Here is a 13788-nt window from a genome sequence, read left to right on the forward strand (position 1 = left end):
GCTGCTCATCAGTTAAACTGAATTAATCAGGGTGTTCTTCAGCATTTCAAAAAAACCTTACCTAGTTAAAACCTTTCTGAAAAATTAATGACATGTTTGTACGCAATTACAGAGTGGTTAAGTGATCCACAAAATACCAATGAATAACAAACTTACTGAGACCTTCAACGCTGCATAAACTTAACTACATTAATTAAGTAGAACTCATTTACACTAAAGCATTAATTAGGAGCCATTGATTGTTATAACAGTTCATAATTCATAAGTCACATGCATTTTGCTGTTAAGCGAGCCAACAATTTCTTGGGTAAGTGGAAGATTAGCATTTACATTTAAACATTAAAAATAGAATTTACATCTCTCCCCACCCTTTAAAAAATATTTATTATATTGACATAAGCATTTATAACACTGGTAAAATAACAGAGGATTTATTTTAAAAAATCATTTATGTGTTGTTTGGATTAAAATGCAGTAGTTTGTACAAGTTTAAATGATCAAAGCTGCTAGAAAGGACCTTTGATAATTACTTTCTTGAAAATGTCCAATTTTAGAAAAAATCTGGATAAATGCCATAAACAGTCCTATCATTCTACTGCTTTATAAGCTTAACAGAAAGCAAGTAAGGATATAAGTTTAAAGATCCATAATTCCTAGCTTATGACCCACAGTAGAAAAATAACACTCAAAAAAGAAGAAAAAAAAAAACCAAACCAAAACCCTATCTGAGATGCAAGCCAATTCACAACTTAACAAATGACACACCTCAACTGCAGGTAAACTGCTCTGGCTTGGAATCTCATCTAACATTCTTTTCTTGGTTAACTTATAATCATTCTTTAAACCTACTTTGGTACTAAAAAATTGATATTATTTTGGTCTGCTTTCAGTTAAGGAACCCTTGATCCAAAAGGAAAGAAACACTACATAACTCTGTTAATTAAATAGTTACCTATTTTTTTTCTTCCTCCAGACTAATGAATCCAAGAATAAATTGGTCACAAGCTGAAGTTCTCAGAGTGTACAAGGCTGGCCAGCTCACCTGAACTCTCCTATGTAGTTCTGAACTTTCACTTGCACATACAACTTCTCTTAAGTTGCACATAACTAACCAATCTTTGCTCACATTCCTATTAAATACTCTTGTATGCACATACTACTATAAATAAGGTCTTAAATATTCTTTGTCAACATTTGATTGTCTGGGCTCACTTACTCCATCTAAATAGCGGAGTTAAAATGCTTACCCCTTCCAAAGCCAGAAATAATTTTTCATCACCTATTTTATAATTTAGACAACTTCAGAAGGTTTTAGGGCGATTGTTTTGGAGGTTGCTAATTTTTCAGCACCAAGCCAACCAACATTTCTGGAAGTGAAAACAGAAACTGAACACTAAAGCACCATCTGCATGCCACCACATGCCTGAAACTCATTCCTATGCATAACTAGGTGCAAGTTGCTGGCTACTGCCTTAAGACCATCCAGGTGAGTATAGAAACCGTTACTTTTGCATGCAGCAGTTCATAGATAATGGAGAGATTCAATACTGTATATAATTTTCAATTCTTGTATAAGCTTTAAGCCGCACAGGCGCTATGCTTAAGTTTCTATGATTAGTTTTCCTTTATTTAAATAAAATAATGTCAAGGTTTTGCAGTCAATTTGGCAATCCCCATGCAAAAAAACTGTCTGTAACCCACTAATCCCATTGCATCAATCAGCGTTTGCCTTATTTACAGCAATAATACTTCTAATTCACGACCCATAGTTTGATTACACAATGCTGATTTACTCTGAAGTATGTATGTAACTAGATTTTATTAAATATTATTTATTCTAAAATATTCTAAAACAAATATTTATTAAACAATCCGTTTTCTTCATCATTCTCAACCTATCAGGAGACTTGCAAAACCTCTGAAGTCTGGGCACCTTTGGCACTGCAGCAACGTTTTAACATCTGATCCGATGTTTGCTTACATGAACTGGAGACTACCACAAAGAAACTCAAGTTGACCTTTTGGTCCCAGCGTTGGTGAAACAGCTGCCCAGAAACCAAATTAATAGGTTTACACAATGCAACATCATCAAATGAAACAAATGAGTATTTAACATTCAATTTAATTTAATTATATAAGTAGTTTATCTGGACAGCATTTTATTCATGTCCCCAGTTGACATGTTCATGGCTATTTTAAATACAAACAAGCTTAGAGAAAACACATGGTAGCTATTGTTTGCTTTGACGTTGTTAAGCAACTGGAAGTTTATCAGGTTTCTACAGCCAATTAATTGTCTATCCTAACTTAGCAGAAAGCAAGATCAATGGATCAAATCCTCAAATAGCTTTAAGCTCTGCATGTAAGGCTTTGCTTGCTACTACCAAAGAGAGCTCTGATAGCTCTCACAGTGAAAACAAAATAAATAAAAAAAGCCCTCCACTTTTACTGAGATTTCCTCTGCATTTGTCCTTCAGCTTTTTCAGTGGAGAAGCAGCATGTTCCACCAGGACGATCTAAGCTCTTCTGACGCAGGAATCCACCAACAAATCTAAACAAAATAGCAGCAGCCCAACTGAATTCACTATATCAGGCTGTACAAAAGCTGGAGCAGAGTACACTTAAAGGAAATCACTTTGCCCACCACCACCATAGCTAGGACTGCCTTATGTTAGCGTGTGCATGAGTGCCAGCAATGAGTGACAGCTTTATGAGCTTTATTTTTACTCTGTTAAACTACACAGGGAGAAGAGCCATCACTATATTTAACACATTAGTATAGCTTAGGGAAGCAAAGTAGGAACTAAGGTTTGTTTGTTTTAATAGGAACACACTGTACCAACTTCTCAGTAAACACACACCAGTCCAAGAGCCCATCATCACATTTTCTCACAATTTTCATACAAGATTGCAATGAATTAGAGCAACATTTTAAAATGCAGGTTAAGACTAAGTTTTTTTTTTTAATTAGGCATCCCACTAGAAAAAAAAACTAAGCTCCACAGAATTAACCAAATCAAGCTTCTGCACCTAACAAGAAAAAACAGCTTGCAGTTATACAGCCAATACAGTCTCATCCTGAATACTTCTGATTTCACCAGATCCTACGTAGCTCTTCAGGTACTAATATCCTCCAACACCTTCTAATTTCCACACTGTCTTTCTGAACCATTATAGCACTGCATGGAATACAACTGGATCACTTAGCTAAGTTATCCAGTGTCATCAAACATCCTCGAAGGGCTACAGAATTCAGCGTACAGGACACTGAAGCTACAAATCAGGTGCAGCATGTGACAGTACTCTAAAGTCACTGTTCCATGGCTAAATCTGTGTAAAATTAATGAAAATTCTCCCCTAAAGTATTTTTTCAGAGTGTAATAATGTGAGATAGTATCAACCATCTCTCAAAAAAGTTTCTAAGTTCAGCCTTTCACTTCTAAATTACTTCAATAAATGTGAAATTTAAACATGCTTACCTTTTTTCATACCCCATCTTCCATCCTTCTTATCCCCACTTTTTTCTTCTTCACTATTAAACTACTTCAGTAACTTTAATTTCCAAGTTCCCTCAGCAAAGAGAATTCCAGGCTACAGTCTGACACTTTGCCTAATGGGCTGGATACTGTATAGATAGCACTACTATTTAAAGATACATTTTTAATTGCCCACTCATATCTCAATTTAACATATCTGCAGTTAAGGGTCATGTGTCAATATTTCTGCTTATAGATCAAGTTAGACAGTTCAAAAGGTTTAATGAGATGCAGAAGGAGGGATCCCAGACTGAACAAAATTTTTCATTCATCAATAACGCTGAAGAGATTTTACTCTATTTCTTTTCTAACGTTCTAAAAATAAGAAATACAAATCTGAATTTTAACAGATAAAAATAAAATGTGTATTCTGATGACAATTAAATACTGCACATCCATGCATTTTAAAACTTTCTATCTACCATCTAATTATTCGCGACCTAAGGCTTTAGCACATCAGAGTGCTCTCAAAAGCATGTTCACAAAGTGGCTACATTTGGTTTTGAGAGCTCTGGGCTAGTCTAACTGTGGCCTTACCAGCCCCAGATCTCTCTGACAATTCCCTGGTACAAAGGCTTTATCAGCTACTCCAGTTTTTGGAAATGATACTCCACAGGCTTTCAAAACCCCTTCTGATATCCCATTAAAGCTGACAGATGTCTTCCTATCTCCATCTGGAAGAGCTGGGGGGGGGGGGGGGGGGGCAGGGAGGGGGAAGCATGGGAGAGAGAGAGAGAGAGAGAGAGAAGGGGGGTTAGGGAATATAATCTAAGACACAGAAAGGAAGAAGGGTGTCTTACAGTCATCTTCTACTGAGTGATATACAGAAAAGTTTTCATTGCAAAATCTTAAAAGGATGTTGAAGACAACAGTGAAGAAAAAAACATGCAACAACAGAACCTGAAAGGACTGGCTGTGCTTACTACTACACAGCACATCAACCCAAGAGCAAAAGAAAATAATGAAAATCCAACAAAAACACACCAGGAAAAAAAATCCTGTCAAAAGCAAGTATTTAAAAACTGGACTCAATGAAGACAACTATCAAAAGGACTGGGATGTCACCCAAGGATTCAGACCAGGTTGAAACATGGAGGACATACACTCAAAAACTGTTCCAGGAGCCGCCAGCAAGAAGTCTTTTAAAGAACAAGTTAACCCTTGCTCAGAAAAGTTTGCCCAACTCCTGTTCACTCAGCATCAAAATTGTTTTGCCCTTCAGATAATCTAGAGATTAGCACATCAGTAAACAGCCAGTAGAGTGAACATGTTGAGAAGCATCTTCATTAAGTCTAGAAGACCTGTTATGGTAGCTCTGTTGAAAAATCACATTATGATCATACCCAGAAGGGGGGAGGACACAACAAAAAACAACCCACCTCTAAGCAATAATTATTACTTTTTAAATCATGAACTATCATGAGTATCTGGATAATGTTGCCTGCATTTGACCAAGCTTTTGGGGAGCTGGAGAGACTTCTTATGTCCTTTTTCAGTAAGGATATCATCTTGCCATTCAACCTGAAGTAGTTGCTAGTACTGAATGGATGTGGTTGTAGCAGGATAAAAATGTCAAAGGTGTAAATTTGATTTATTCAAATTAAGAAAAAAGGCCTCTAGTAGAGAAACTGGAAAAAAAAAAAAAAGCCTACAAAGTTAAATCAATCATTTAGCTATAGTGAATACACTGGCCATTTTCAACCACTGGATATTAGAATCACATAGTTCAATACTTAGAATTTAAAAGTATATACATTCCTTTCAACATAAATATTGAAGAATGAGATACTCTGCTCAGGAAGTCTGTTTTATATTTTGCTGGGGCTTCTTTATGACCTATAAACCTAACCTTTCCCAAGGGGCAGGGGGGGTCAGAAGGCAATTGCTTAGCTTTGAGTAAAGGACAGGCTAGGCAGAAATATTACTCAGTTCCTTCAGGCTAAGTAACATTTCTTCTTTAATATCCAGAAGAATATTAATCCAAAAATATAGCAGCTTCACCTCTAAGTTTAAAAGGAATCAAGAATTTGTTCTACCTGGACAGAAATGAAGGCTGTTGCTCTCCAGGAGTATATTCAGTTCCTCCATGATACGTGAGAACTACAGGGTTTCCCATTCACTTTCCTCCATGAGTAGTTCAGCGAGATTTTGGTTCACAAGTTTGGCAAAAGATATCAAAATTTCTTGAGGAAGTTTCTCAATTTTCCATTTTCCTCTAGAGGAACTGGTTTTGGTTTGTGTTTTTTTTTGTTGTTGTTGGTTTTGGTTTTGGTTTTCCCCCCCTCCAATAAAGGGGAACCCCCCTCTTCCTCTTCCAACTCAGGAGAGCTTGCTCAGCACATTTCTTTGCACTTCTGAAACTTCCAGAAGTTTATGATCTCTTTACCTCTCAACAAGTTGAGAGAAAGGTTTTACTTCACCTCATTTTCCCAAAATAATCTTTTCTGTCTTATCCATGTCAAAATTTATGAAGTTAAGGTACTCATCCAGATATGTAGCTTCAGTTACAAGTATAAAAAGCACAAAATTATTTTATCCATACTCCTTAGTCATTCTTTGAAATTACTTTATTACCCTGTGATGCTCTGTCTTTCTAAGAGAAATAAAGAAGCTGCCTTGTCTCAGTTAACAGTGAAAAGCTTCATAAAGAGCCTGCATAAGGGGAAGTCCAAAATCACATGAAATTATTTACTAGGTGGCATCACTGAAGCCTTTCTTACGTTACTACTTTTAGAACAAATTAAACAGCAATGACGTTTGCTTTCAGCAAAATGACAAGATGCCTTTCCTGCTTTTGCCAGAAAGGTAAGAGCAACTAAGATAGACTTCTTTAAAATAACCTAATATTAACAGCTTAGTAATTTATATAAGAACAGTTTATACACAGAAATAATAGCTGAAGAAATTCCTCAGAAGATTTGTACATCTATGTAGTAACTAATGATAGCTTACAGGCACACTTAAGTATGGAAGGAACAGTAGCCTGAATATTTAATGTGAAAATGACCTTAAGCTATGTGAAAGACTTCTCAATGAAAACTGAAGTGATAATTTCTGCTTTTCAGTTAAGTAGCTTTTTCAGAGATTGTTGTTCCTATCTTTTACATGTGCTTTCTACTGTCCATCCAAAGAGCATCATTGACACGACTGCAGTCACCTTTTCAAAAAGTTTCTTGTGAAGAGATGGTATATATAAACATACACCAGGTAACTATAGCAATAAAAAAAAATCCTTTCCATGTAACAATCTGCCTCCTAGAATGAAAGTGTTCTTGTGAGTAATTCTGTGCAGCACAAGGATGTTTGCTATCTGTTGAAGGCTGGTTCTGTAGTGTTATGGCAAAGCACAACTGAAACAGTGACTAATTTGCTTTCACAGCTTTCCAACATCACAAGAAAAAAACCCCACACTCCTGTTCCACCCTCGCCCCCTCTGTTTACTCTTTTCTCTTGCTGCATTTTCTTTATGTTCACAAACCACCACTGTCTCATATAGAACATAGAAATGTAGGAATAGGGGTGAAAAAACCTAGCAGGGCCATCACTTACAAGAAACAAATAGCTGAATTTCCTTAGCAGGCAAATGAGCCTGTAAAAGCCTATATAAAATATCCATTTCAGCCCTCTAAGAGGGCGTATGTTGTTAATGCTGTACCTATAAATATCTTGAGGGAATGGTTGTGAAGTAAAAGGCCTGTGCAGAGCAACTAAGGAGCTTATCAGACAGTGATAATCCCTTTCAGGATCACACAAAGACATTGAGAAAGGTGAACAAGCGTTACAAGATGTATGTTTCATGCAAAACCTGTGGCACCTCTACAGCAGTACTTTTGAAAACGAGGAACCACAGCAAGCATCCTGTATCGGACTTTCATTAAAAGGAGCTCAATTTGGTAATCTTCTCTGCATGACACCTTCTTCACGAACAGTAATTGCATCACAAATCTCACTGCAAACAGGAATACATCATCCAAGGCTGAAGGAGCTCATTGCTCGAACAAGTACTTTGCAGCAGTTAAGATGCACGTTATTTCCTAACCCTCAAGAAAAATTCTGTCAGAAATTACATTGTTCAAAGAACACTGCAGATTTTGTACGGTCATATGATCTAACAGTAATTGCCGTTAGATCATATGACCGCAAAAAGCCAACTCAAGATTAGGACAAAGAGCAAAACAGCCTTTCACCTTTCATTACCATTACCCACCCACCCCCAAGTGAAAGAATAGTATTTTCAACATCAATTACTCAGTTTTTCACAGTTCTTAGTATTGACCAAATAATTTCATCCACTTAGTCTTAAAACTTTGAGTATTACTCCAGGCTACTTTTAGTCAACTAATGGTCTAAAAATAATTCCATTTAAAGAATGTTTTATTCTGGCCTATGAAAATAAAAGACCAAGCTGTAACACAGGTTAACACAGTGTTATATGGACACCAGAATTAGTTCCTTTCTGAAGGCAGAAAGACTTTCTATTCACTTGGTTTTGAAACATCTTGGAGTAAGACAGAAGCCTACATTTCCCTTCTGTATGTTGTTAAAAACTCAGAGATGCTCGTCCAGAAAAGACATTCTGTACTACAACTCATCCCTTTCACGTTTTTGATGGATTTTATATAACTGTGTTTGTAAGTTAAGCTTATAGGGACTCCTGTCATGTTTGTGCCATATCAGCAGCCAAGAGAAAATACTACTAATCATATCACTGTAGAAGACCCTTAACATGATTACACCTGAAGTTGTAGAGTTACAATAGGCAGGCAGAGTACAAGCAAGGTGCCAAACACACGTATGCTGCATACTATTTTGTTAAACACTACAAAACTTTTAAAATCTCTCCGTCTGCTTCCCAGCGATACCTGCAAAGAATTTCCCCCTAAGTCCCAAAAGGAAAGGCAAGAAAGAGACATAAGAGTTTAACAGGAAAATTATTTCATAAAATCAGTAATGGGTTTACAGCTTGCACAAATAGTTCACACAGCAGCATGCAGAAAGGACAACTCACCTATGAGAACATCCAAGGACAGAAATCTCATTTCTCTTCCTTCCTCTCAACAGCAAACCTGCCACATGGCTTTTTAATTAAGGGCCACATTCTAATAAGATTTTCAGTACTGTTATAAAAAAAAAATAGTTGAGATCCTTATAAATTGCACGCCAGCTTTCTTTGCCTCTTGATTTTTATAGTAAACATAAATAATATCCATCAAGTCTAAATTACCCTGGTTATTGTTCCATATGTCGTAGAGATACATCAATATATAAAAGGTCACATTTCAAATTAACCAAACTACCAACTGGCATTATCTGCCAATCTATCACATACACTAATTACCTGTGCTACTAATACACATTTGTTTTTATTAGAACTACAAAATCACTGAATGAACCAAGATAATCACTGTTCAGGGTTTGAAAAGGACTTGAAATGATGATTTAGCAGAGTATGTAAACACAAGCAGACTTAAGGTATGTTTAGTCCCATGGATTATTCAGTCTTCAAGGCAGATAAAAACTGTTCTCATAGTCTATATGTTAGACATACAGAAACCTTCCATATTTATTAGAGAAGGAGCAACAAGACAAACAGTACTTAGCACTGGGCATAAAGGAGAATGAAAAGGAGTTTCAAACAGACTATCTGAAAGTTCTTTCCATAGTCCAATTACTAGAATCAGCAAATATGCTACACTAATCAGAACTGTTAAAGTTACATTTATTTGGCTCTACACTGTCTGGATGAGTGGCGGCAATGCTACACATATATAAAATGTTTGTGACATTTGCAATTTCCCTGTCAGCTCCAGTGTTAATGGGCTAAAAACACAGACAGACTACTTCTAGTGGTCACTTGCTGTGTGACACCATTCCAAATCTGAATAACCTACAAATAATTGTTAAAGAGCTATATACATGTTTTTAGAAAGGAATGGAAATGACAATTTTACAGACTGTTGCCTGTCAGCTTTACAGTACAGAGTTCACCCACATGTGCTGACCAATATAAACTCTCCTTGGATTCAGCTGAAGCTGGTGAAGGGATCACACTCAAAATCCTATGCTTGGTTTGACACAGGATGCAGTGTTATAAACACAAAGACAAAAGACAATTCTGAAATCAGCCTTCTATACCATGGATTTTCAGTGTCTCCCCAACGGCAATCCTCTGGTTCGTGATATTCAAGGGGAATCACTGGAGAAGTACACAACACTGAAAAATATAATATGCTATTTCCAAAAAGAAACATCTGAAATCAAAAGTTAAATACTTGGTCTTTTACTGTAATTTCTTTGGCAGAGGGTAAAAGAGAGCCATCTGCCATTTTAATAGCATTGCCTCCCCATCTGTCCTTGGCACTGTGCAATTGTACAAATCCAACAGTTTCACAGGTTATTCTTTAAAGTTAATTCTGCTGAGAAAACGAATCACAAAATCGCAGCTCAGAGGAGGAATTATGTATCATTATGCTTACATCAAACACAGCCACCACAAGAATACAACAGAAACACAGCCCCAAGTGTTGCTCATGCCAGTGGTGATAACTGCAGCAAAAAGCTGTCCCCACAGGAAACAACTACGCTGCCCTGCCCTTCGGCTCTGACAGACATGGGGGGATTATGCTGAAGCTTATAATGCAAAGATCAGATAAAGAAGAGTTCATCATGGATTCTTCTCAGATCTCCACCTTGCTGTGCTCCCAGAGCATCACGTTTTTGCCAGAGATAATTATTAGGATATTAAAAGAAGTTCTTACTCCTCTTAAAGCTGTTGCACACTTTAGCTTTCTAACTACCACCTCTGCAGTAGAGGAAGATATAAGATTTCAAGGAAACTATACTTTCTGAAAGTTTCTAGCTTTGTTGTCAAAAACTGCTGCAATGATTGCTGTTTGCCATTTGTCAAAACACTACAAGCTACAAGTCTCCATTTTAGACTTCCTTATTAGTGGGGTGGGTTTTGTCCTTTTGTTGATAATAAGAAAAGCAGTGACATTCAGATAATGACCAGAGTCACACTGAACAAATGAATCGAAGACTTCTTGATTTTTTTCTTTTTGATTTCTACCTCCAGACACCCTCAAAAGAACTGTAGATTCTTCAATAAAGTTATTTAGTCCTACCCAAAAAAAGAATCAAAAAAGGTTTATGTTTCAACCTAATGCTGTAAGCGGGCAATAAACCCATAACTTAACTATCTAGGCCTTTGCACAGTTAACTATGAAGATAACATTTTTCCACCATCTTTAAAAATTGCTTTTCTCCTTTAATAATCAACCTTCGCAAATTTCCAAATCAATTAAAGGAAGAACATTACAAGTACTCAAACCAACTCTGAGAACTTGATGACAGGTTTGACAACATCGCTCACTTCTGCACAGCCTTTCATTTTTTTATTATGCAAGAAAGCTTAGTCATTAAGAAAAACTTCAAGTGCATTTGCAATGCTTGTCACTCAACAATTCACCACAGAGTATCAATTTATTTAATGAGAATCAGGCTGAAGTAGTAGCAGACCATTTTATTCAGCTGTTTCATAGAAAGTCTCATGAAAATAGGAAGAATCTTCCCACGCTAGTGTGGTAAACTTATCACTATAAGTGTACAAATAAAAGTAGCTATACTGCAGTCTTATTCTGCTGGTATTTTGATGTGAGATCATTCAAGATAAACCTTTAGTAGTTTCTTACTGAATACTCTATTAGCAGCAGATTTTTCTTCATGCATTTTTCTTTAGCTCTTATGCTAGAACGGCAGGATAATGGGATGTCAGGATAGTATTTTCAGTTCTTTAAAGGGCAAAAGCTACCAATGAAAAAAAACAAGTTATTTGAACATCACACTTACCATATCAGATAATCAGCTTTTTTTTCACCTCCAGATTTTTAATCCTTTAAAATAACCATGAAGTTTTCTCTCTTGGCCAGTGCCTGCCTTTTCTTTGGAACATCTTCTCCTCTATCTGGCAGGTACTCCACACTCACACAACATAAACAGGAGAGGCCCTGGTACATCAAGAGATGCCAGCTGGCACCGCACATACTATTTTTATTTTATTATTGAAAGGTTAAAATTGAAATTCAGAAAGCTGAACTAAAACTAAACTAGCAAGGATTTCTAGTAGGAATGGGTAGACGCTACCATGAGAGAAAAGCAACCTTCAAAACCAGAGCAAATCTGAGCTCAGGAAGTTTCTGTAGTTTCAAGAAGAGTTCTGGTAAAAGAGTACAGTTTGCAATGGTACTAACTGCACATTTAAGGTGCTTAAATGCTGTACATGAAATTATTTTGGTCAGCATGTATGCCAGAATTGAAATACATCCAAAACCTAAGCACATTCAATTCAAACAAGCATGCATTTAGAAAGAGGCTTTTCTAACATTTTAACTGCAAGTACTTTTGTTCCATTGACTATTCACATTACACAGGAAAGGAAAACAAGCACATTTCAAGCAAAAGAAACAATATGAAAAACACAGCGTTTAAAATAATCACATTACCTTGTCAAGAGTTTGTAAGGGCTCCACCTCATAGAGATGGCATGTAACAATTCCAATTAAAAAAACCACCACAACCAACCACCAAACAAAAAATCCACCAAAACAAAACCACCCTATATTATAAACCTTCTCAAGCACTGCACTGGGGAACAACGGTTCTCAAACCAGGAGCTATTTAATACCTTAACAAAATGGGAGTAAGTGTGCATGGAAAGGATATATGAATAGCACAGACTATGAAACTATCTGTACCCTGCTCGTATCTCCCCAGAAGTTGCTAAGGATACAGGTACTAGACTAAACATGATCAGGTTCCAGCAGATGAAGAAAATTATTGCCCGTGAGTGGAATTTCCTGACTGCAGTTGAAGTCTGCCCCAGTTGCAAAATATAGCACATTAGCTTAAACATTATCTAAGGTTCTCAGAACAAGTCTATATGCACAATTTCTTTGACGGTTCCCTCATATGCTCTTTTCTTAGCAAAGAAATGATCAGCATACTAAGAACAGAGGGGCAGCGGAATCCTTCAAAGGCATAAAAAACAAATGCAGATGCTTGCATTCTGTGCATCCCAGCATGCAATTCCAGAAGCAGATTTAGTCTGCAAATACCCAAAACTTATGTGAGTAGTTCTATATAGCTACATATCATGATGTCATAAAAACCTTCTGTGTAAAACTAGTAGTAAAATTCCCAAACAAGTTGACAATCTCTGCTTAATAAAACAGTTGTTGGGTTTTTTACCTCTTATTTTAGAGAAATTTTAATTCAGATAGGTGTTTTATATGTCATTCTCGGGCTGAAAATACATTTATGTAATATAATTAAAAAGAAAAAAAAATTTTTCCAATCACAGCTGAGATTATTCCTTAACTCTGTACTGCAGAATACAGATTCAGGTGGGCCAACTGCAGATATCTGAGCTTTAATATGTTACTAAGATTTTTGCAAGGAATGCAATTGCAGCATTAGGTATATAGCTCTGTTTGCATTTCCATAATCCTATTTTCTATATAGAATTTACATGGTCTGAATATTTAAGAGACAAAGAATATGCATCTGATTCAGTTGACTTTTGCTGTTGAAGTCTGATAGTATTAGCTGGTATGTCTGCAGAATTTTATTGTTTGCTAAAGGAGCCAATGCTAGTTCTGAATTACCAGATTAGTTTCATACCTCTTGTTTGTATTTCAATACTGGAAACAAGCTATTATTCCCAGCTCTCCCCTCCCTTTTCTGTAGAACATGTCTTGCAGCTTGTAAAATGTCCTTACAAGGCAGCTTTACTCTTTTTGTAGAGATCTCCTTCCCCTTCTCCTCCTAAATGAGAAGGATCCAGGACAGGGCAGGGAGATTCTCAACGAATTACCAAAACACTTCAGTAAAAATCATAGTTTTATTTGTTGTTTCTGTTTTTAATCTGTCTAGCATATTTTTTGATTGATCATTATTAAGATTTACTAAGTAACAAACATCAAGGGACACACTTCTTTAGAAAGTTCAATCCATCTAAGTATTTACAAAAGCAAGGAAGCTTAACACTGCATTCATTTAAATACATACCTCCCACATTAATAAAAACACTACTTTCTTTTTAACAACAACAAAAAATAAATATGCCAAACAGCACAGCTTTATGTGAAGCTTTCTGGTTCTAATAATAAATGTTTTTGTTTGAAAAACCTATTTCATATAGTATTTAATAAAAATTACTATTTTCTGTGTAGGAAAGTAGATGTGACAGATGCAA

The 13788-nt window shown here is 36.2% G+C and overlaps 1 protein-coding gene across 13 annotated transcripts in view; it reads right to left on the minus strand.

Annotated features, from left to right (window-relative positions):
* Window positions 1-13788, minus strand: part of CAMK2D (calcium/calmodulin dependent protein kinase II delta) — a 209009-nt gene that overhangs the window by 180220 nt on the left and 15001 nt on the right. The window contains exon 1 of one of the 13 annotated variants that reach the window (XM_056356693.1): window positions 5573-5639. The exons of the other annotated variants lie outside the window; for them this stretch is intronic. Coding sequence (XP_056212668.1) covers window positions 5573-5624 — 52 coding nt within the window. The 5' untranslated portion in view covers window positions 5625-5639. Of the gene's footprint in view, window positions 1-5572; window positions 5640-13788 lie in introns of those variants that run through there. 13 annotated transcript variants of the gene reach the window in all.

Source organism: Falco biarmicus, chromosome 1 (genome assembly GCF_023638135.1).
Source record: "Falco biarmicus isolate bFalBia1 chromosome 1, bFalBia1.pri, whole genome shotgun sequence".
In the NCBI taxonomy this organism is placed as follows: domain Eukaryota; kingdom Metazoa; phylum Chordata; class Aves; order Falconiformes; family Falconidae; genus Falco; species Falco biarmicus.